Below are 24591 nucleotides of genomic sequence, written 5' to 3' on the forward strand. Positions count from 1 at the left end.
TTTAATTTTCTGCCTTTACAAGAGAAAAAATACTGACCTTTAACTTCACAGTCATGGAAGGAGCTGGCACCCTCCCGCTTGGTGCTCAGTCCCCCGCCGCAGGGGAAGCAAAGGGTCCGTCCTAAGTCTGGCTGGTATGTTCCCTGAGGGCATGGCTGACAGGGTTTGAACCCATCGCTGGAGAAAGACCCTGTTGGACACTGGCCTGGATTTGGGTTGAAGAACACAGCGAGCAGGCTGACTAATGACAGGAGCCCTTCTCAGGATTTTAAATACTAGTATTGAATTCGGACTTGGGAACTACCTGCACAGGAAGAGATGTTGCGTGCCCCAACAGGCCCATGGCCATCACTGCCAGGGCAGAGGTCACAGGCCAGCTGCCCCTCCTTTTCCTGGAAAGTGCCAGGTGGACACTGAACACACCGCTCCTGCTCACCATGGTAGTAAGACCCCGGCAAGCATCTGACTGAGAGAATACACACAACCAAGTCCAATCAGAGATGACAGTTACCAAAACATATTTATTGTACAAGTCTATTTTTATGTGTGTGTAAACTGTAATTACACTAAATCTGTGTTTATAGCTGCCTGACATGCTAGTCATCGAGTTTGTGTATTGCTATGTGCGTTTGTGGAATACACATTGATGGAAATGTGTAAAATTTGTTTTGTTATGCTATGTTAGGTCAGAGTTAAACAAAGAGTTGGACTCCACTATACTTTATTCAGGTGTTTCAAATTTGCCACACCAACTATGACCTCACCGCCTAAACACACTGTATCAGATTTAATTAGCACCTCTACACTTCCTGTAAAACTTGTTTTGCATAGGAATAAATTTTGACTTTTGGCATGGCAGTTGTTTTGGATTAAATCCTGAGGTCATATTCTGGCCCTGCCGTTTCTCAAAACCAGTATTTTTGTAGATCAGAGTAGAGCAGCTGATCTGACACTCCTGGTTCCGCTCTCTGCGCTTACCACATCGGCCACTGTCCCTCTCCCAGCCCGGTCCACAGTTCTCCTGATCGGGAGCAGCCTGGGGAAGCTTTTGTGCCACCTCGTATTCTAAACCGGCAACTCGGATCAGGAAGCGCTCCTGGTTGATGGACTTCTTTAGAGCTTTGATGTACGTCTTGACCTGCTTCTCCATGCGCTGTCTCAGGCAGCTCAGATTGCAGCTGCCTAATTATTGGCAAATAAATGAAAACAGCATAAAAGAAAAAATTGTCATGACATCGACTGACATCAGCATCTACTGTACAATAAAGTAATCACAGGAAGTCTTTTTTTTTTTTTTTTTAACTGACCTGTAGTGTCTCCAGGTTTGACCTCAGCTTCCAGCTCCAAAGTAATGCGTGTCACCTCTTTATTTGAGGGGTTGCGGGCTCGTCTCCCTTTCACTTTCTTGGAGGAGTCACATTTGAGGTTGACAAATGTTACAAGGCAATTGCTGCAGGGCTGCCCCCCTCCTGTAGACAAATGATAGTGCATAACCTGTGAGGCGACTCTCAATAAGGCAATCCAGTATATGTTGGAAGGCAGCAGAGAAGATCATTAGTTATAACTCGATTTTTTTCGTTATCAATCAGTGGCGGCTGGTGCTAGACTTTTTTAGGGGGACGCAATTTACCTTGGCATGCATAGGGGTGTAACGGTACGCAGAAGGTATGGTTTGGCATGAGCTTGGTACAATGGGGAAAAAAGATGAGAGAAAATAATATTTTGGTCCTTTCATTTTAAAAAATGTAGTCATCCAACAATGGTTAATTGTTCATAACTTTTAGTAAAGTGCAGCAGTGCAGTTACGCTACCATGAAAAAAGAAAACCATACATAAAGTAGGGGTGTAACATTTTAACAAGACCACTGTTCTTTTGTATTGTTTTTTTCTTCCTGGTTTGGGTTCAGTTTGTTTTGCACAAAGATAACATTCCTTCCTTCCAGATATTTGATAATATAGAAAATTAGGGAATGAGTTGTCGAATCACATTAGAGGGAAAAAAAAAAAAAACAACAACAACAACACAATACTGATCGCTGATTCGCTGCTGATGTTTCTTAGACACATCTGTGTGCGTTTTTGTGAAGAATCTAATTCAAACCAATTAAAAGAGAGCCTCAGGTCACATGCTTATCAAATGTTTAGGGGCTTACATTGGATTCTGTTTTACCGGCGTCCCTCACTTCGGGAAGTGAATAAAATAAAATAAAAACTAAATATAAAATAACACCAACTTTTAATAATTATTTGCATCTTACAGCATGTTTGTGTTTTCTTTTGATTTTCATCTCTTGATTTGATGGGGGCGGCGCCCTAGCACCCACTACTGACCAGCCGCCACTGGTACCAATTCTAATTATCTTGTCCATAAAATGTCAGGAAAAAAAAAAACAAAACACAAACTCATTAATGACCAGTGAACGACTGTTTCTTGTATCCCAAACAGTGAAAGCAAATACCGCTGATGTGTGTCTGCACACAGACGGCAACTGACCTGGTCCTAGTGTTCGTCCCCTGTCCTCCGTCCTGCCAGTCAGTTTCGGGTGGAGGTGGCATTTGGCATTTTTAATTTTGAAAGAAGCCGTCTGCTTCACTGGAGGGGCCAAAGTCTCTACATACAGACAGAGCCACAGTGAGCAGGAGCAAACTGACAACTGTAACAAATACAAAGTGTGTGTGTGTGTGTTCTGTCACAATTGTGGGATTGTGCTAGTGAAGTGGGTTAGTAAGAATGCAGAGGGCAGCGAACCTATGCAGCTCTGACTGCTGCTGGAGTTGACCCTGGCAGGGGACTTTCCTCTCAGGATGGGAATACCACAACTGACTGAGTAGCTGTTATCCGACTCTGCAAAACAAACAAACAAATGAAACCTGTAAGATGCTGAGTATTTCAAGTTTAAATGACAGCTGTGTGGTGTTTTGGACATACCTGCCAAATAGTGGGCTTTAGAAGCGCAGGTAAGAGAGCAGCTCTCTTTCTTGCCCGTCTTGCTGCAGGTCAGAGTGGCCTTCGGTGCCACCAGTCCAGGAGGACATTTCACAAGCTCTGAAGAGAAAGAAAACCTGCATTTAATTGCATGCTTTGGACAAAAAACAAATAAGAGTTTGACTCAGTAAGTCGGCCACAGGGGGGCAGTGCTGCTACATACCAATACAATCTTTCTTGTTCCAGTGCAGCTTGAACCCTGTTGGACAGGTACACTCAAAGCTCCCCAGGGTATTGATGCAGCCATACTTACAGCCACCCCGATTTATACTGCATTCATCAATATCTGTGAACATAATTGTTTTCATACAGACATTTACCGTACAGGCATTAAATTACGTTGCAAACAATGTATCAAGTGAGAGTGAGAGAGAGAGAGAGAGGGAGAGAGAGAGAGAGAGAGAGAAAAGGGGGGCAAAAGATGACATCAGAAATGCTGTGTCCTAAACAATCTGGAGTTCATTTTGTTGAATAAAATAAAAGAGAAGCAGACTGATTGAAAACGGTTCAGGAGTTCCCGTGAGGTCAGTTCACATCATCCTGTCAGAGAGAGTCACATTCTGGGAAGATTGATGTGTTTGCGTGTAAACAGAAGTGATTCCTCGTTTTGATGTCGCCACATTCAATTTCACGGTCAAAACTTCTATGCACTTTGACGAGGAAGCCTTGTGGGTGAGCAATAAATTATAATCACCTTTTCAAACACATTCTGTGCTCATACCACTAAAATCATCCAGGATCCAGATGCCGGCTGGCTGCCATTGACGCCAGACACAAAATTAGTTTAGTGCGTAGAGCTGAGGATGCGCCGGACTGCAGACAAGTGGTGGAGACATCGGGGACAAGGCAGAGATAATGACAGTGACTGATGATCTGGCCTGCTGATATGAAACGCTCTTCCTTGTCTCATTCAATTATTCACCCTGAATAAAAACCGTCTGTACTCCAAGAGCAAGATGATGACTTCATCAACAGCGCTCTGTCGATGACGTGGAAATGCAGAGATGCGCTGCCTATCCTCCGCATCAAAGCATACAATTTAAAGGACAAAGATGATGTATGAATATCTGATGGAGACCAAGCTCATCTGCCAGCAATTGTAGTTTCAACTTATTTGTCCCACCCATACTTAAAAGGTAGCCAAGTTGATGCATGTATTTAGTCTCTTTGGTTTCTCCATCTCTTTTTATTTGTAGAAAAAAAACAAAAACAAAATCAAGTCGAGCAAATTTGACATTTAGGAATTGCTTTATGTCACAAGGAGAGATTTCTGGGTGGGTTTACTGAAATGTTGCCATCTTTAAATTTGTGTGTGTTTAAACTAAACTGTTTATTCATCAGCATCAGTGACTTCCAGTCAAAAGAACATTGTAATGTGAATTAAAGTGGAGGATTTTCCTCTAAGGCAAATGTGGATGGAGTTTTCTGTATGTCATTACTGTTACGCATGTCAACTGCATGTGAACATAAAATTATCAGCAAGAGAAGAGAGCAGCTCTGTTGAGCTGAGTCAAGGCTGGATTAAATGATAGGAATTCAAAAGTACAAAGTATTTGGTCGCAACTGCGCCAAGTCTATTCACTTAGCAGATAAGCAAAAAATCTGCAGATTGTTTTGTTAGCTGAGAGGGAGAATGGCTGGATATACTCTCACTTGGGAGGAATGTTGACAGGCCTCGGCACAATGTTTGACGGCAGGTCACTGACCTAATTGGGTTTGTTTAGGGTGAGTCTATTGTTAAACACTGAACACTCTTTCTGCCTTGTTTGGCAGCTATATTTTGGCTGATAAACCACAGAGGGAACAAAGTAACCTTGGTTTTAGCCAGGACTGAGAAAAATACAACAGGGAGCACCATTAATCTCCAGGGTTATCTAACATTTCTGACAGCGCTGATGAAAAGCGCAGAGAAATCATTCATCACCTGCTCGCTTAACAAAGGTATGGGGAGTCATTTAAGTTTGACACTTTTTTCCTTACTGCCACTCAGCATGTTGCCACGATCACAGTCAATCATGTCAGTGAGAGCCTTACAAATCCATTTCTGGTGCTTTTATTCCCTGAACTGACAGCTAAGACCTCTGCCTTTTGTCGGATGCATCCTTATGACCCTAGTGGAAATTTTTTTAAAGGTGCTGTTACCTTTATTGGAATGATACAGACAGGAAACATCCTGTACGTCTGCTCTTTAAAGCTCGCAGCAACATTCCTTATTCTACATTCTGTTGAAACATTTCTGATCAGACCTGTCTGATAAGACCTGTCAAACTACGGACTAAAAAAAAAACAAAAAACAAAAAACAAAACAAAACAAAAAAACAACTCAGAACAAATCAGTGCAAAGCTATGTATTTCAAGTGCATATGCTGTCTGTTTCTCCCACAACTACTGCGAAGCCCTGAAGTGCTGGAGACAGCAGCAGATTTTAACTGCTGATACACACTCCATCAAAGGGCCGCCGCAACATCCTGATGTGCTCTGGCGGGCCTCTTGCTGCCTGCCAGGCAGATCTGCTGCGCTCCCACACATCTCCTCCCGACACCAAAGGCTATATTTGCTGTATTTGTTGCAGGCCAGAGTAAAGTAGGTACCCGCTAACATTTGATGGACATGGTCAAACTCCACCTTGATGGACCATAGGTGTGGTTCTTCTTGTTTTAGTCCTTTAAATACAGCACACATCATCTACACCTTGCATTGCTGCCAAGTGTAGTGTAAATTCTCAGATTTATTTCCTGCCTTCCAGGCAGCCACCTGTTTCAGCTCACTCCAGTGTATTTGGAAAAGCATTTGTAGAGACTTAAAACTGGCTTGAGATAGCTAAGTCACCCATCAGAGTTGGCATTTAGTTACATTTAGCTTTTGATGCAAAGACATGCATGAATACTGGTTCTGGCAGCTATTTACTAAGACATTTACTGTTGGTTTTTCCTTTTTGTCCCATTTGTCACTTGTCTCCAAGTATGTACAATACTATAATTCATCAGTTAAAGCACTGATACTGTCTCTTATGTAAAGGTTTATTTGAAATTCAAATTAATCTGTTTCTAGTGTAGTTGTGCTGTTCCTGCCACACATAAAAGCAACGGTAAGACGGAAATGTGGGATACAGTGTTGGATGAAGAGTGATGGACAGCAGATTTACATCAACAGACAAGGTGATGGAATGGTGGGGGAAAGATGTGCTGGCTCACCTCCACAGTGTGCCAGGCCATAGAGGACATAGCCTTTATGACAAAGACACTGGAAACTGCCAGCAGAGTTGACACAGAAGTGGTCGCAGGCGCGGTCAAAAGAGCATTCATCAATGTCTGTGTAGATAGAAAAGAAAGACGTGGTTAGAAACTCTGCTCTGCAAATTACACACACACTCACACAAAAAAAAAAAAAAAATCTTTAAATTTTCAAACAGCACTCCTCTGTCCTATCGTGGCCCATTTTCCTGTTTTTTATCTTTTGTGTTATATTCAATGTTTGTCATGAATTGCAATGGGTCAAATCACATGCCACATGACAACAACGATGACAACAACAAAAGCATCTCCTGTAAAGAATGGTGGTATAGTGGTTGAACTTCTGCAGTCATGCAGTTTTCCATTTCAATGCAGTGAAATTGACTTTTGAAAGTACTGAAATAATAAAGGGCCTCAGCAGGAGTCAAGAAAAAGTGTGGTCTCCACCTGATAATGGAGAACAAAGGTTTTTTTTTTTTTTTTGTCCAGTCTGCCAATCACTTGTACCTTTCTCTTCTTAACTGAACTTTTGATGACAGGGGTTAGAGTTATAATTACGCACCCTGTTAATCTGAGGTTAGTATAAATTATCATGTGTTGCAAAAAATCATTTTTAGAAAACAACAATCTTTGTATTACATAACATGTCCCAGTATGAATACAGATAAGAAGAAACCTGTTTCTAGCCTCTGGACCTTCTGACCCTTTCGGCCTCTTCACGTCTTTGCTGCCTGTCTAATGTGTTTGATCGTCTCTGCACTCTTACATGCATCTTGATGAGTTTTTTTTTTTTTTTTACATAGCAGAAGCTCAAAGTCTATTGATACCTGAAGCTAGGTGATGGTTGATATTTGGTTTTATTGCAATCAAAGTTTACTTTAATGTGTTTCAAGCCCAGGCAACACATGTCGGGAGAAAATGCTAATTGCGTAATTAAAAAAAAAAAAAAAAAGTTTTGAGGAATTTCCCAGGAATATCAGGCTTACATCCATTTGAGCTGAAGCTCCTGTGAGTTATGAAGGAGCCACCATCAAACAGATGACACTGGTATTTCACAGTAATTACCCAAGTTCAGTCAAATAATGGGTTACCTTTCAGAAACCAAGCAGACAGAAAGATAAATGTCTGCAAAAATCTTGCATGCATGCATTTACACTCTAGCCATAATCCTACAAAGACAGTATAACTAAACTCTTTGCAGCTCAGCAAAGACAGTCATTGAGGTTAATGCTTGGCAAAGGACCAAAAAAAGATAATAAAGTGCTCAGATTAAAAGCTTATTAAGTGATCAGTTTACAAAAGAGTACACAAGGTTTGGAGGAGAGCCACAGATGGATGTTTAAAAGTTTAAACCCCCCACGGTGTTTCATTGACGCACGTATTACTCAACTACAGCTCAATTTCGCAAATAAATCCTCTCTTATGACAACTTAGGTTAGGTTGAACACCTAACAAATAAAATTATCTTTTGAAATGTTCTTATATTGATGTGTCAGTTCAGTGAGACTGGGTGGGCAAAAAGGCGAACCAAACAAATAAAATAAGATGAAATACGCAACTTAAATAATATCAAACTTGTACAATTTGTGCCATTTGTCCCCACTGGCGCCCCAGGAGATTCATAGCAGCAATAATAGCCTGGGCCGGTGCGTGCTGTACGAGACACAGCAGAAGTGATTACATTCAGTGCATTAAGTATAAACTATGCTCAGCACACTTTTAAGTGAAGCATGGATTTAGGCACAGTGACGGAGTTTACCCTCAGAAGACAAAATGTAGCAGACGTTGATCCGCAACTAAACATATAATTTTCTGTTGCGACACCACAGTGCAGGGTGGATATCTGGGACTGAAGACATCTGGGACTCCTACAACCCTTATTTACCAAGAATCTAAGGTGAAGTATGCAGTGGGCAGGCAAGACTGCATCATGAGGTGATGTACGTGCTAGGGACCATGGAAAGATTAAGTGAGAACAGTCATATTGTTGCCTAGCTCTGCCTAAACACAAATCAGAGCTGCCATCAATTATTTTATCTCTTTTCTCTCTCTTTGAGTTGATCACTTTGATCTCCACCCAAAATTAAAATCTAGGGAGGTAAATGAGGCTGACTGAAATTAAGAGAAATCCACTGTTTATACAGAAGCGATAAGAGCTTTGACATAGTTCCCTTTGAGAGAACATGACGTCTGATGAACATCTCCCTGAGTGCCCTCATGTGGATTAAGAGTGAGAAGGAGACATTGGAGAGTGTTGAGGGTGGAGGAATGCTGACTGGGGCTCAGAAGACATGTTCCATCTTGACTCATGGGCCATGGTCCACTGACAGCAGGGAAACACCGTGACTGTTTAAACCAAGATAAACCCAGAGTTCAGTTTACACATCTCAGCACCTCATGGAGAGACAGCAAACGCCTATTTAAGTGTCCCACCACTAACCGCTAGCATCTACTTATAAAACTACAGGAAGCTGGTTGTGCAATTACTGCAGGTGTACTTTAGCTCCCTCACCTCCCTGTTCTGGATTTATGCTCCCCAGTTAGAGCCATAATGATTCTATTAAACTTTGTTTACAAAAGAGGTCTGCCTGAAAAAAAAAGAAAAGAAAATAAGTTATAATCTACAGATTTTGCACATGAAGATCTGCCTGTGAAAACAGATTTACTGCATCTTTTTTGGCTGTCCAGGAGCTTTTCTGCAGCACCCAGACAATAGTATTAATTACACCATGCTGATGTCATCAAGGGTTATATCAAAATGGGCTTGGAGAATTAGAAACTCACAGTTACAGAGGTGATGGCATTTATCAGGCAGTGCGGCTCACACAGTTCATAAAAAAACTTTGATAAAGGTAACTTGCCTTGTTTGAGAAATAATTGTTGCATCATTGGACATGTAGGTTTACCCATACCAGGATTTAAAAATAAATATTTGGATATTTCAACCTGCTCTTCTCTGATTTTGAATATTTTTCTATGAATTGTGTGAGTCTTTCAACTATATAAAAGTGAAATATGAAATCCCTGTATCACCCCCTTAATCACAGATTGGCATACCAACATCAACCATAAATAACGCCAAATGCTCACTTCACCATCTGCTGAGCTTCATTGAGATTGAGTTTAAGCTCTGCTGAGAGGCATTCTACTCATATTTTGCCTTACTTTTATTCCACGGGTGAGAAAAATTACAGGAAAGAGGGGAAAGGATAAGGAGCAGACAGGTGACTCAGTAGTGTGGTGTGCATGAGTCTGGCAGCACCTCACTCAAAAGGAGGTGAGCTTTATCACAGCCTTCCTCTGCAGACAAAACACACAACACCAGACAAGGACGTCACTGTTCCAAACAGCACAAGACTGAGTTGGGTAAGGCACAATGGCACAAAAAAAAAAAACAAAAAAAAAAAAACAAGCTTGTGATTTGTATTTTCACATACAAAGAACAGACTTTCTCAGTTATCTACATTGTTTTTAGAAAAATGACCACTGAATTGTTGAGCTCCAAATAATGAGAGAGAGTGGCACTCCACTGAAAATAGATTCTAAGTGACAAGAACGTGGCTGAAAAGCAAAGTGACACAGTCATGTTTTCACTGACCACATAGGACGTTTGTGTATTCTCTACAGAGTGGTGTAATTCAGTGCGGCAATCCAAAACCCATTGCATGACATTGATGCATAGCAGGCTGGAAATTGATTGACCACATCAATAAAGAAAAAAGAATAGGAAAAATAGCATGTCATCTGTTTTTCCACCCGGAGAGAGACGGTTCTCGGCTCCACAGTTCTAGTCTGCTGGCCTTCTTTCACCAGATGTTTCTGTCGTTGCTTGATTCTTTCAAGAACCAGAGGTTTTGGAGCTGGGGTTTTAATTCCCCACACCTGTGTTCAGCCGTGGCAAAGTCTTTATTTGTTCTGCAGCTAGTCCCACCTCCCCCCCCACCCCCCGCAGCTCCTGCTGAGTGATGCCTGCCACCAAATATAGCAGACAAACAAGCCAGAGAGGTCTCGTTTGGTTTCTCTGCAGACCGGTGGGAAGCATAGTTTAGTGTCACAAAGAATTTTTTTTCTTTGTTAACCTTTCTGTATTAAAATATATACTTCGTTTCGAGGGGGCTCTACCTAACAGAAGGTGCTCGGGGTGCACTTTGTGCTAATGGTGCACAGAAAAATTAGCTTTATTTTAAGCGATAAAAAAATGTCCAATGGACTTCCTACCTTGACAAGTCCTCTCATTGGTCAGCAGCTTGTAACCTTTCTTGCAGCTGCATTCAAAGCTGCCCACTGTGTTTCGACACACATGATCACACCCCCCATTGTTCAGGCGGCACTCATCAATGTCTGTGAATAGAAAATAAATCAAGAGGAAAGGGTATCTTAAATCAGGCATCGCAAATGAAACCAGGAGAGCAAATCAAACTGTTCGTTGACTTCACCAAGTGAAGCAAGAAATGTTGTCAGCACAACATTTATACATCATCTTTGGCATGAACATTGGGAGATCCAGCAGATTCAGAACTGCAGAATTAATTTGGACTCAAGTTTTTGATCTTTTAATCTCCATTTTTTGTCTCGCCAATTCCTGAGGAAAATGCCCGGCTCTTTATTTGCTAAATGCTCCATTATGTTCACCCGTTGGTTGCTGTGGTGCTGGTCAGTCAATTCAGTTTACTACAAAAAAACTAGCCAACTACAAAAGCAGTGACAGTGACTCAACACTGTGAAGTCATGTGGCCACAAAGCCACAAACATCAAGTGAAACACCATATTGGACCGCTGAGAGCACCCTTCCCCCTGAGGTAAAAGAAGCATTGTTATCCGCTTAGATATGAAATATTGTTTATAGGACTTTTAACAAAAGTTCTTTGCGTAAAATCTACACAATGAGATGGATGAATAAGATAATTGGATTAATGGTGCATGATAATCCACAACAGGATGATTATGCGTTGGGTTAAAATGGCATGACAGTCTCTCTGAACATGGGATTTCTTTACTGGATCTCAGTAGGACAAAAATGCTAAAATCACTTTGCATGTGACGCTAATGGGCTGCAGCTCTCACCTACTAAAGCCTTATAGCAGTAAGATGTTTAAATCACATCATTGTCCTTCACCTTCTCAGAACCACGCAATTCCCAGTTGTTAGATCATATGCTCATGGAAATGCATTTGATGGCGCGCCATCTTGTTAGGTTTGGCGGCAGCTCTAATACAGTCTGAATCATTGTTACAAATAAGGCATCTGTCTCTTGCGGGAGTCTTCATCATCTGGTTGAAATAAATGCATCAAATATGGAATAAAATAATCCCTTCCTTGCTCCATCTTTCTCTGAGCTCCTCAGAAGTGTCTGGCCTGCAGCGAGCCCCTGTCGTGTTGTGCCAGCGCTGCCAGGATTTGTTTTCCTCTCAAACCAAACTAATATAAGCCAAACAGTAAAAGCCAGGGAGCTTTTAGTGCAACATTATGAGCTATTGAAAGCACACAGATTTTTATCCCAGTTCTTCTGAGAACAGATTGCCCCCCCCCATCTCTCTCAAAGTCTTCTACTCCATGACTGTCAGTAGTGTCAGTAGTGTCTTAATACAATTCTCAGCAAAGTTTGGATTTGATTTTATGAGTCATATATATATATATAGCAAAAGTACATATATAGTGCATACATAAGTACACAGGTTACTTTAGATGAGAATGCCCCTCAAACAAGGGAGGAGGGAAAAGATGGGGATGCAGTTGAAAAACTGTCTAGAACAACAGCGGCCACCATGACATAATATAACACACTCAAGTGTTATATTATATATTATATTCTGCGGAAAAGCAGAATGCAGAAAGCAGGGTGGGTGACCCTGGATACCAGATACAAATCCTAATTGCACTAGTATGTGCTAAACAATACCAGTATAAACTATAAAAGGAGAATCAAACTAAATTGTTGGTGAACGTGTTCATGCCGAGGGTGGCTATAGTGTAAATTATTAACATGAGCTCTGAAGAGAAATCAAAAAAGTAAATTCCAGGGTCCCTGGGAATGCATCAAGCCAGACATGCATCTGGTGACAGCTGGACATGAACATGAACATTTCCGGGTGACGCGTTACCTTTGCAGGTCTTGCGGTCCGGCTGCAGAGTGAAGCCAACAGGACAGCTGCAGCGGACTCCTGTCACTGAATCATGACATGTGCTATCACAGCCGCCATTGTTCACTGCACAGGTCTCTGCGGGGAAACAAGAGCTCAGAGTCAGACAAACCAATGGAAAAATATGCCATAAACGCTGTCTTGACCTAGTTATTTCTCCACATTGAATAGGCTTACATGCATGCTGGAATAATAGGAAAAGTTAGAAGACATACTATTATATAGAGTATTCCTTTTTTCAGGTCAGACACGAGACAAAAATAACGAGCAAAGCATGATTTCAGGTGATAGAGAGAAATGAAGAGGAAACAAAAATAGAAATTGAGTAATAAATATAGCTGCTGAACAAGATTAACAGTGAGGAAATAGTAGAAATATTAGAACCCACCCAAATAAAAAGCTAAATATATCTGTGCCTGGGTTGGTGATAGAATGTAAGTGTGTGCATGTTTGCTTCTCTTTGGTTAAGGTGAATTATGACCTCTAAAAGTCCTCAGTACTGCAGGACGTCTGTCTCCCTTCCATTGTGACTGCACAGGTTTGACTTCCACACAGACGCAGACAAAACCATCACTTTTCTTACTCGTTTTCAGAAAACCTTCCAGGCATTTTGGGGATAAAAAAGCAATTTCAGTAACTTGGCCCCCATGTTGGCTTGAATGATTCGAAAAAAGGGAGGCAGTCAGTCGAGATAGGATGGGAAAGGTCCCTACTCTAGACCCTAACAAATTTCAGACATTCATTTTGTGAAATGGTACAGAAGAAATTTTCCCTCACACTGCTGTCTGCCCTAATAGTTTTCTTTGTGTTATATAGAAGGCTGCAAACGCTTCAGAAGAAAAAAACAAACACTTTTTGACTCAATCACTGTAACTTGTGGCAAGGCAAATCACCCACACAGCTAATCACTTGTGGCTAACGACTGGCTGGCTGCTTGACTAAGAGGAGCCGGCCCAGTTCGGCTAATCAGAGACTTCCTACTGACAAAGAGATAGCAGCTCAGTAAAAAGGGAACACAGCTGCACTATATATATAGATATATATATATATTTTTTTTTATAGCGCGTGAGGATCCCTTTGAGGAAACAACTAATCGTCTTAACTTAAATCTAAAATTTACTATTTGCAGCAGGGCAGTACGGTGGCATACCGCTGTTGCCCAAAGACAAGAAGGTTGCAGGTTCGATTTCCAGACTGGGGCCTTTCTTTGCAGAGTTTCCATGTTCTCCCCGCGTGGGTTTCCTCCCACCATCCAAAGGCATCATGTTTAGGTAGATTGGTGACTCTAAACAACCCGTAGGTCTGAGTGTGAATGTGGACTGGCAACCTGTCCAAGGCATACCCGCCCTCGCCCAATGTGAGCTAGGATTGTCTGCCACAACCTGGACACGGATAAGCGGTAGAAGATGAATGAATTAACTGCAACAGCCATAATAAAACTTTCTATAGCCTTTTCTCTAAACTAAAAACTTCAGCTGTAGGTTGGAATTATCTATCAAAGGAAAACTTGTGCTGACGTGGCATGTTTGATGGCTGTTTCACAGACAACAGCTCAAAACAGTTGAGTGGACGTTGTTGCTACAGCCATTGACATACTGGGATTTATTTCAAGAAAATATAAACACGTAAGAGTTTAAGAACATAAATATGTCAACAGCATAAATGTCGGTATAAGGGTTGTCTCAGGGTAGATGATGATTAGTGTTTATGGTCTCCCCTGCTGTATATGTTGAACAGTCTTGATCGGTTTAAACATCTGGTTATTGGTCTATTATGTCGATATAGTTTGTCTGCGTTTTGTGGATATTTTCTTGATTTATGAGATAATTTATTAAAACAATAAATTAAAACTTGGAGTATGCTGTTCCATTAGTTGGATGCTACATCTATCAATAGCCGGATCCAAAACACATTCAACTACTGAACATCCAAGATTTTTTGCAGCCGAAACTGATCAAACCTGCTTGGAAAGGTAGTGTGCAGGGAAAGGAGGTGGGGCGGGGGTGGGGTGGGGGTCTTCCTGTTAATACCTCAGTCCCAACCCGGGCTTGAGAGTATGGCACTGCGGGTTCGCATAATTGCAAAGTGTAAGTGGTTTGTAGGCATGTCCTGACACTGTCTTATCGTCTCGTCTGCCAACCGTCTCTGCTCAGTCAGACAGCCATCTCACCAAACTGTAATGATCATGTATTAAGAGAGCAAAGAAATATTTCTGACATTACTGTTTTGTGAAGACAGGGGAGAGACACACACTCTGGTATGTGTGTGGGTTTGTGTGTTTTGGATGCGCACCAGCCACATCTACAGTGCACCAGGTTGGACTCTGCAATTATAGTGACAGTGGGCAGACTTTTGTAAATATTCTCCAGTGTGATATGTAGGCTGTCGGGTCTAATGCTGAGCTCCACAGTATACGTTTCATATAGAGACATTCAGACAGCGTATGTCATCATTTAAGAGAAGCCACAAGACCCATAGCTGCACTTCTTCTTGACTTACTTCAGGACTGTTGACAATCAACCTCCATGCAACTTGTCAGGAGCCATTTATGATAATCACAAATGAAATATGTCAGCGGGTGAGCTGACAGAATTCACACAAAGGTACAAGATGTTTCCCTGACTTGTTGATCACGCAGAATAAAGCACATAAGCGAAACTGAATTTACTATATTTCCTTGACCAAACAGCAAGCATGCAGCAAAGGGTAAAGATACACAGAAGGTGCTGGGTTTACTGGATACAAATCTACCTAAAGCCTGGAGATGAATGCTCTCTCAATAACATGCACAATGCACTAAGATAACAAAACTGTGAGGAACAGTCTGCTAATGTTTTCTGGAGACCCAAATGTGAAAGAAAACCTCAACAATAGTTTTCAGCTAGATACAGTAATGCAGGAAATCAAGAGACGAACCTGACAAAACAGGAAGCAAAATCTGGTTTTCACTCTCAATGTTTCTATTTATGAGGAAAAAAAACCCCAACAAAACAAAACAAAACAAAACAAAAAAAACACGAAAACTAGGGCACAAAATCTTGAAATAGGTCAGACGTTTATATTGTAGCATGTGGGGAACTCAGTGCTCATGTACATACAGTGATAAAAAACTGGTTAGTTAAAAACATTATTGTTTTGCTTCATACCTTGAACAGGCTACTCCTCTGAGAACAAGCCTCCTCCCTCAGTTTCTTTCGTGGCATAATTAAATCGTAAATCTCTTTGATGTATCAAGGTTTGATACATCCTCACAAATTTATGAGTTTATTTTTCCTGGCATTTTTGCCATATGTATTAAAACACAGCTCATGCTGATAATTGGGCTGAAATGTGTTAGTGATGGTTTGAAAATGCAAAGTTTCGATACGCCCCCGCTCCCTCCACATCTGCTCCATTGTTCACTTTACTGCAAATGTAGTGAAACAAATTACTTTTGGCCACAAGACAGAAAAGTAAACTGACTGATGAAAAGACATAGACTTAGTCCCTGCAACTGATTATCTTCACGATTCCAGTACCCGAGATTACAAGTGTATGAAGGGGGTTGAAAAGGGATTCTGTGTTTTATCTTTTGTATGAAGTGGTGCTAAATCATGTACACATTATTGGCTAATAGTCCATGATGATTGAGTTTAGGAACACTGTGGTCGAGTGATTGAAACAGTGCAAGCTTCATTTCATTTATTTCACTTGTATCAAAACACAAATAAAGCAAAGGTCTTTGGTCTGCCTCTTAAAAACCATCACAGTTAAATTGACATAGTTATGGGCTTTTGACAACTAAAGGCTACTTGCATTTATGCTGATTCATCATTATTCTGCAGATCAATCAAGCTACACCAGTGGAAAAATTAACCTTGATCCTTTGCTTAAAAACATCAGGAAGATTCAGCTAAATGTTTTTCCTTACAGGTAAAATTCCTGCCAAATGCAACTTGAATAATCACAAGTATGTGTGCTTGTTCTGTAGAGAAAATAACCGCTGTGACAGATATATAATTATATATAATACTATAATATTTTTATTACTGATGCATCAGTGTGTAGGCAACATTTTCTTTTTTGTGTCAAGAAGTTACAGTCACAAAAGAAATCTGCCGGTTGGTGAGATAATTAATGGGTCAAGGCCAAAAGCTACTCAACTTACGTTTCAGGCTTTCCTCAAATGAGTTATTTACTTTGATCATATATAAATGAAACTATCTGAGAGGTTTACAGAAGAAATGTCTCTTTAGTGGAGCAGCTAATAACACACAGACACCTGGGGCCCAAATTACATTCAGCTTTATAGTAAAGTGTTAAAAGGTTGGGAAACGTCAGTTTGAACTTTGATCATGTGTTGTGTTTCATCGGTTTATCATAGCTCTGGATTTCAGGTGGGGGATTTATGTCTCCATTTTAATGGGGAAGAACAGAAGGAAGATTGCCTCAGCAAGTCACATTATACAATATAATAAACAAGATTAGATACAGTACATCTCTATCTTATATAATGCTCTTGAAGCTGGTCAGAGGCTGCCTACATGCAGCTGTGTTTTGAAAAGGTGTGGTTTGACACGGGCAGCGGTTGTTATTGAGAGGGCATTCACAGAAGGAAGAGGAGGGTGGGGGGAGGTCAGAGGTCAAGGGTCAGAAGGATGATGCCCCCGTAGGGAGGGGAAGGCTGCGATCAGTGTCTACTGGGTTAGCTTCCTCTACTCCCCACACCCACACACCCCAGAGAGAGGAGTCAGAGGAACACATATTTACCATTGGGGAACAGCTGTGGGGCTGCCTGGGACTGGACACTCCTCTCCCCTGCATGCACACGCACACATTGTAAAAACACCACTTTAGTTCTCCAGACACTTGAACCACGCAGAATCCGAGTGTTGTGTAAATCATGAGCATGTGACAAGAGCTAATCTGACCTTGCTCCTACCCATGATACCTTGCATGGCGTACGGACATTGGGGGCATCTGTGGGAGATAGAAAGCCACTACAGGTGTCTTTTCATGGGATAACATGCTCTACCTCCCTCTCTACCGAGGTCTGGCAAAGGGTGCTGGAAATGTGGCTTTGATAATATACAGAAGAAGATCAGAGGATTGTCAGCCCTCCCCCCGTAATCAAGCGAGCCCTGTTTCACTGAATTAATTTTATTGACTAGTAAATCATGCGTAGCAAGCAAGCTAGTTGTTTTGGATTGAAAATGAATTGATTGGGTTAGGGTTAGCCTAACCCTATACCAATACTGACAGGATGAAATTCCTCTTCATTTTCAGTTTGTTTCAAGCCACATTTGTAGTTTATCTTGACTTGTCACTGAGTTTGAAAGTTTAACAAACAAACACTAAGTGAATTTATTTTGTTGCTGCTTTCCAATGGCACTGGTCTGGATGTCTCATCCTAAGCAGACACTGCCTCAGTTACAAGAATAATTGGAATTTGAGCCCATAATTCATGCAAGGTATCGTAAAGCTTGGAGTAAAGTGGGTACAGTAGCGTTGATGTGAGGTGATCATATCTCCTGAGGGTGATAATGGCAAAAGAAAACGACATTATGTTGTTGCAAAAGGGAAAAAACTGCCTCTAACTTGTAACATCTGAGCAAACAGTGATTGTTGCTCAAATCTCAACAACTGATAACGGATCCTCACCTTAAATGAAAAGGGTGACATTTCAAGGCAAAAGTGTAACCTCTTAACATGCAATCATGCAAACAAATATTCCACACAGTGCACACAGACAAAGTGTAGTCTGGTTGTTCGTACGTGAGATGAGCCTTTGACTAGTTAGTATGAGCACCGCGAGCCTGGACAGACAGAGTGAGCAGTGGTTAGTGCTGCAAGCTGAGAGACACAGGCAGCCAGATTCATGTGTGCACTTAATTGCATCATTTGTGGTCATATCATTTCAGAGCTGTTCGGTTGTTCTGTCAAGTCTTTAGGTGCAATTTAATTTTGATTTCATTTGAAAACTTTGACAAAAAAGTTGTGTCTTTTTCTTTACCTACTGTGAATTATACACATTACATTTCTTTAATTTCTATAAAAAACTTCAACCAAAGCCAATGTTTTTGCAGTTAGCCCACTAAATGTGTGTCAGTATATTGTAATAGCACATTAAAGCGTGATCAAGAGAGGGTAAAGAATTGGCCGTTTCAGCACAACTTCAGTTTCAAAATAAAATTCCCCGTCAAGCACTGAAATTCACAAAAATATTCAAGGCGCAATTGTCATTTTGACAGCCATACATTGGCCAGCGCTCATTTGGGGAGCCAGACGAGGGCATACATGTGGATGCTAAACACTGACACTGATGGCTCAACACCACAAAGCATGAAAAATTTCCATTGACTGCCAACACAACCCAGTCTGGGTCCCAACACTCCGACAAGGAGGACAAGGAGCACTGTGTGTTACCTCTGAATACACCAGCATGAATACACAGACCACCCGAAATGAGAGAAGAGTGTTTATGTTATGGGCATATGCCTGTAGATTACATATGTTTACATGCATGTAATGCATGCATACTGGATATGTTGTTTGTATAGCTTTCTGTTTGTATTATACAATGAATCGCTTGCTCTCTCTTTCTCTTTGTGTGTGTGTGTGTGTGTGTGTGTGTGTGTGTGTGTGTGTGTGTGTGTGCGCGCGCGTGTGTCTAGCAGTGTGGCCAACTCTCCAGATTGAACTCCTAAGCATGTCGGCATCTGCCTGCTATTTGTGAATGTTTATGATTTGCTGTGCTAACAGCATGAATGCTTCCACATGATGGCTGCTTCATCCTGATATCTTAACTGACTTGATACACTGACATTACATGCAAAAAAAAAAAAAAACGGACCTGATGTTTTCAGTCAAAAAGCTGATTTTTAAAGTTTGAGTGATCGATTGAACAAATATCTAATTGTGTGTTTGCATGTGTAAGTTTGACAGAATCCATGTGTGCCATCTGCAAGAGCCTTTCTTAGCTTTGACATGCTCACCTACAGTTTTCCACAGTATCAACAGAGATGAGTTAGGAAGGATAAAGAGGCATCACTTCCAACCAGGGGAACATGTGGTATATTATTACAAAATGCATGACCAAGCCTCAGTGAGGAGACATCACAAAACGAATGAAACTGTTTCAGAATGCAATCAAACAGCCTGCAAGATGAATTGAATGGTGGTGCTACAGCATACCAAAAGAGCTGACCAGACTAACGACGAAGCTCCTGACAAGCCCAAAGCTCTTTAATAATCGTGTATTCTGTTCCTTTTGGAAAAAGTATGCAGAGACTCAATGAATCATAAAGTTTCTAAATCAATACTGAGGCTTAACAGGAAGGTATTTTCACTTTGTCTGGTTGCTATGGATACCCTCTACACTTTATATATCAGTACTATTTCCAATTACGGCGGCTGCGGGGTTATTATCATTTTGTTCTACAATACAGCACACAAAAATACATCAGCACCAGTTTCATCTTGCTGACATTTAAGACTATTTGAGACCTCATTCAGGATTTGAATATGATTTCTTAGTAGCAAGAGAAAGACAATTTATTTTAGGCCTTGGAATAAATAAAAATTCGATTACTTTCTTCGAAGTGGTGGTTGCATTTCGTTAAAAGTCATATCTATCAAAAACAAATGCTTTTTGCCAGTGTTAAGCTCAAAATCTGGCACACCAACTTGAAGTATCTTAATGAACCCTAGCAGCCCTCCCCTCCTCACAGGGGCATCATCGTAAGTGACTTTTGAAGTGTTACTTAAAAACTACAACAGTTGCGTTGCTTCTAAATCCTTTCTTTTTCCCCTCTGCGTTACAGTACTGGTGCTTTACTGAAGGTGTTCCAACTTTCATGTCATTCACTCTCACATCAGTGGTTCATTTGGCAGGTTGTTTGTTTTGTTGAGGTTATATTAGCTAATAGTGTGTCTGGGACATGGCACAGCCCTGTGTCGATTGCAGAGCAGCCTTCCCTTCACCACTGTAACCCCAGACTCTGCAGGGGAAATCAGAGATTTTAACTGGCTGACTGCTTCCTAATCTGGCACACCAAATGCACATTTGCTCTGCCTTGAGAATAAGACAGGCTGAGACGTATAATTTGGATGCGGTCAACTTTGTGGTGTCCCCCTGGCCTCGCAGGGCACAGCAATAATGACAGGTTGGCTGACCAGACCTTGACATAGGTCTGGCTCTCATCAGAATGTGGTAATAAAGGAGGTCCAGAAACACTGAGCTAATCAGCCACTGCCCAAACCAAACTCTCAATGTTAGCAGCCACTGAAACCGAGCAACCACCTCACCGGTCTGCGTCTTATTCTATTACTGACAATGTCTCCCTGACATTGAAAATATTCATTCATTCATCTTCTACTGCTTAACTGTTTCTTGGTTGCGGGGGTGCTGGAGCCAATCACAGCTCACTCTGGGTGAGGGCAGGGTCACCCTGGACAGGTCACCAGTCCATCACAGGGCCAACACACAAAGACAGAGACAAACAACCACTCACTCTCTCACTCAGACCTACGGACAATTTAGAGTCATCAATTGACCTAAACATGCATGTCTTTGGACGGTGGGAGGAAACCTGAGTACCCGGTTTACTTGGTTTACTCCGTAGAGAAAGATCCCAGGCCTGTGAACGAAACCTATGACCTACTTGTTGGGGGGGCAAGAGTGCTAACCATTATGCCGCCGTGCTGCCCACAATGAAAATATGCTCTATTTAATCCAGTGAAGCTTGAATTATAAACCTTGTTTTCCAACAATGCACGATACTGGCTGAATTGGTTTAAAGTGGTTTATTCTCTAAATAGAAACTATTAATGACATTATTAATATCAAATAAAATAGAGCCCTGTTCATGCAATTCTGCATGGCTGAATGCAATCTGCACACACTTATCAAGACCAGTGCATCCAGTCTTCTGTGCCTGCAGGTCTCGTTTGATGGAAAAACTGCTTTTCAGAGCAGTTCAATATGCCCGGGTAGCTGAATGATTTTTACTCAACGTAAGTCAACTGAAGCAAACACTGATAAATGCAAGTGGATGGTTAGGGCAGGTGTGTGAGTTAATGCCCGATGGGAAGCAGTGGAGGAATTGAACCAAGCGCTAATAGAAGGTGTGCATCTGATTGCATGAAGCTGATTGAGAAATAGAAGAGAGGAAGGGAGAGCTGTTGCACCGTGAAGAGGAGAAAGAAAAGCCGAAGCAGATGAAGTGACTGAAGTGAAGAGAGGTTACTGGAGCAGCAGCAGCGGCAGCAGCAGAAGGGAAAGCACAGTGGGCGGTAGCCTTTTGTCCTTGGATGTCACAGATGAAGAGAAAAGGTCCAGGCTTACATCTACTGTAACGTAGCCTGTTTTCAACTTAATAAACCCTCTTTCGGTTAAGAAAATTTGCTGTTGGAAATGTGTTGCTGAGTTAATCATTTGTGGTGCTTCATTTCTGTTTTTTTGATTGAAAAGCAATTTAGTTTTTTGCCCTCAGTAGTGGTATCAGGGTGAGATGACTCACCTACACAAGTCTTTCCATCGCTGTGGAGGACGAACTTCATGTGGCACGAACACTTGGGTCCGTGGTCTGTCTCCTCGCAAATGTGCTGGCAACCCCCATTACCATAGTTACACGTCACTATCAAAGGACACACAAATAAATGTTCATACAGGGCAATAAAAAGACTTTTGAAAGCATTTCTTGTGCATTTTGTCTTTTATTTGAAAATGGGGAGCGCAGAAGTGACAGTAAATAGGGCGGAGAGATATATATCAAAGGTGACCGGCTGGAATCTCAGGATAACACACACTATTCCTCTGGGCCGTCAGCTCTATGACATAAATACTCTGGTTCAATTCTGTCAATTTAGCTGTCCTTCAGAAGGATTCGCTGAGGTAGACTGCTAATTTGAGTTTCTCAAAAAAAACCAGTAGAAAAATCTGTACTCTGCCTAAGAACATACAAGAATAATGTAAGAATCTGCTAAAGAAACAAAACAAACAACAAAACCCCACCCCAGATTACTGTGGATGCCCACCAGTGTCAACCAAAACATCTTCAAGGTAATTAAGCCTCTAGACTTACTTAAACATTTTCATTACTTATAAAACACGTGTGCATCAGGCCTTACATGATGGTTAAAATTATGTACCATAAGGTAAGTAGGAGCATGCAGTGATTTTCATATTCTCCACCTGAAGTAGTAGATTCTATGTTACTTACATTAATCACTGTCATGGCTTTAATTATGCATTAATCCCAATGATAAATCTTCTTATCCTTGTGAATGAAGAATCCCGTTAGAGAGTTTAGGAAGATTTGAGAGGTCATATTTAACTCAGTTGATGAAGTAGCCTTGAGCAAAAGGCTGAACATACTCACTCATTGTAAGTCACTCTGAAAAGTACAATCTCTCGTCTAAGTTTGTGTGTTCATGTGTGTGTGTGTGCGCAAATCTTTCTATCTCAAACACTGATGCTGGCAGGCAAAGGAAGCATTAACCTTGGCACTTTAAACACACCTGTGATGAGAGAGTGAAAAAGAGCACGAGCCCTCCACCGCCATCCTGTCTGCACCCTACCATCCCAACGCCTTATGCCCTTTTCCTGAGCTGTCACAGAAAAACTATAGAATAACACTTCTCCAATCCTTATCCAAACACAGACAAATCCCCCATCAGCCCTGGCCCCATCTTTGACAGGATGATCTTCGTTGCACAGCAACAGGAAGTGTGCGCTGTCCATCAGAGCAGTCCCCTTCGAGTAACCTCCACAATTGCCCTGGTTGCGTAAATTTGAGAAGCTCCTTATTTGAGAAGCATGTTTTCTTCTTTGCGAGGACTTCTGAGGAATTGAGCTACTGCCTTGCAAAGTAATGTAAATGTAACCTACTTTAAATCTGTTAGAAGGCGTTTGTGGAGTGTAATTATCCATCACCGACAGATTTCCAACCCTGATCACCTTTTCATGAGGAGCCTATACATCCTCATGCGTGTGCGTGTGTGCTTGATTTAGAGATGACTTACACTTGCAGTCCTTCATGTTACGGGTGAGCTGAAATCCAGGTCGGCACTCGCAGGAGATGCCACCCTTCTGCGTCTCCCTGCAGATGTGTGCACAGCCATGATTCTTGTCCATGCAGGTGGGTCCATCCTTTGTGCCCTCTGCTTGCACTGTGAAGGAAACAGAAAGACAGAGAGGGAGAGCGTTTATCTTATAATAGCCACAAAGTTTACTCAAGTTTTTCTTCAACACAAAGATTTTTAAATTAGATATTACAGAGCTGGCAGTGGGAGTAAAAATGCCTGTCACGCATTCTGGCCCTGAGTCATATATATGCCTACTGCTGGTGACTGACATGCCCTGTACCCCTTTACAAAGACTCCAGCACTTGTTGGAACATGCTTACTTGCTCCAGCCTATAAAAAAGCGGCTGCCTGCAGGAAGGATAAATCTCCCAGCAGGAGCTGATCCCGTAGATTTTAATTGAGGTAATCCCCCATAAAGCAAAGAAAACAGAGGAAAAAAAAAATTACTCATTTTTTTTAAACTCTCCCTGCAGAGACAAGAGTTCAGGAGGTTGCACCAAAAGAAGAGCGTGCTTACTTAATTTATCAAAAAAAAAAAAAAAATCTGTAAGGTTGAGACTAGAAAATCCAGATGTTACTGGGGAAAAAGGCATTTAATTATTCAAAACGTGCTTCAAAAAGATACATTATTTCTATGATGTATAAATGCTTGATGAAAAGGTACAACAGAATCCTGGCAGGCATTCGACTGAAGACCCTTGTGTCATGAATTATAACACAAATGGCCGCAGCGTTCCCTCTGCTTTGCTCTAAACTGTAATAATACTGCTGCCTTCGTGGAGTGAGACTGATATATGGCTTATTCATTGTGAAATCCTGCCACTGCTACAGATGCAGTGACAAACCCCAGCTCTCTCGCTCATTAAAAACCAAACAGATCTCTTTTTCTTTCTCTTCTGGTGAACAGGGAGGCAATGTGCAAGAAGAGATCTCCATTAATGTCTCATTAAATCTGCCATCACATTGAAGGGTGTTTGGAGGTCTAACTTTCTAGATTAGCCTACTTTTTTGCTATTAATTTAAGCATCTATATACGTGTATAGATGTTGTTCTTTTATAGTGTGCCAGTCTCGACAACTGTGTGCTGTCATATAGTTTCAATGTAGCTGACCCCAGGGCTACATGGAGAAACCATCCCAGCTTGACAGAAACAGGTTTTTACATC

The 24591-nt window shown here is 41.4% G+C and overlaps 1 protein-coding gene across 2 annotated transcripts in view; it reads right to left on the reverse strand.

Moving 5' to 3' along the window:
* Window positions 1–24591, reverse strand: part of scube3 (signal peptide, CUB domain, EGF-like 3) — a 66459-nt gene that overhangs the window by 6442 nt on the left and 35426 nt on the right. Inside the window, exons 5-18 of one of the 2 annotated variants that reach the window (XM_029505695.1) lie at window positions 23364–23510; window positions 21860–21976; window positions 17109–17156; window positions 12321–12437; window positions 10438–10560; window positions 6181–6297; window positions 3150–3272; window positions 2930–3046; window positions 2750–2845; window positions 2495–2611; window positions 1308–1469; window positions 979–1182; window positions 305–466; window positions 38–205 (exon numbers count right to left, since the gene is read on the reverse strand). In XM_029505695.1, coding sequence (XP_029361555.1) covers window positions 38–205; window positions 305–466; window positions 979–1182; window positions 1308–1469; window positions 2495–2611; window positions 2750–2845; window positions 2930–3046; window positions 3150–3272; window positions 6181–6297; window positions 10438–10560; window positions 12321–12437; window positions 17109–17156; window positions 21860–21976; window positions 23364–23510 — 1818 coding nt within the window. The remainder of the gene's footprint in view (window positions 1–37; window positions 206–304; window positions 467–978; window positions 1183–1307; window positions 1470–2494; window positions 2612–2749; window positions 2846–2929; window positions 3047–3149; window positions 3273–6180; window positions 6298–10437; window positions 10561–12320; window positions 12438–17108; window positions 17157–21859; window positions 21977–23363; window positions 23511–24591) is intronic. The other variant, XM_029505696.1, reaches the window with a different exon arrangement.

Source organism: Echeneis naucrates, chromosome 7, assembly GCF_900963305.1.
Source record: "Echeneis naucrates chromosome 7, fEcheNa1.1, whole genome shotgun sequence".
Lineage (NCBI taxonomy): Eukaryota > Metazoa > Chordata > Actinopteri > Carangiformes > Echeneidae > Echeneis > Echeneis naucrates.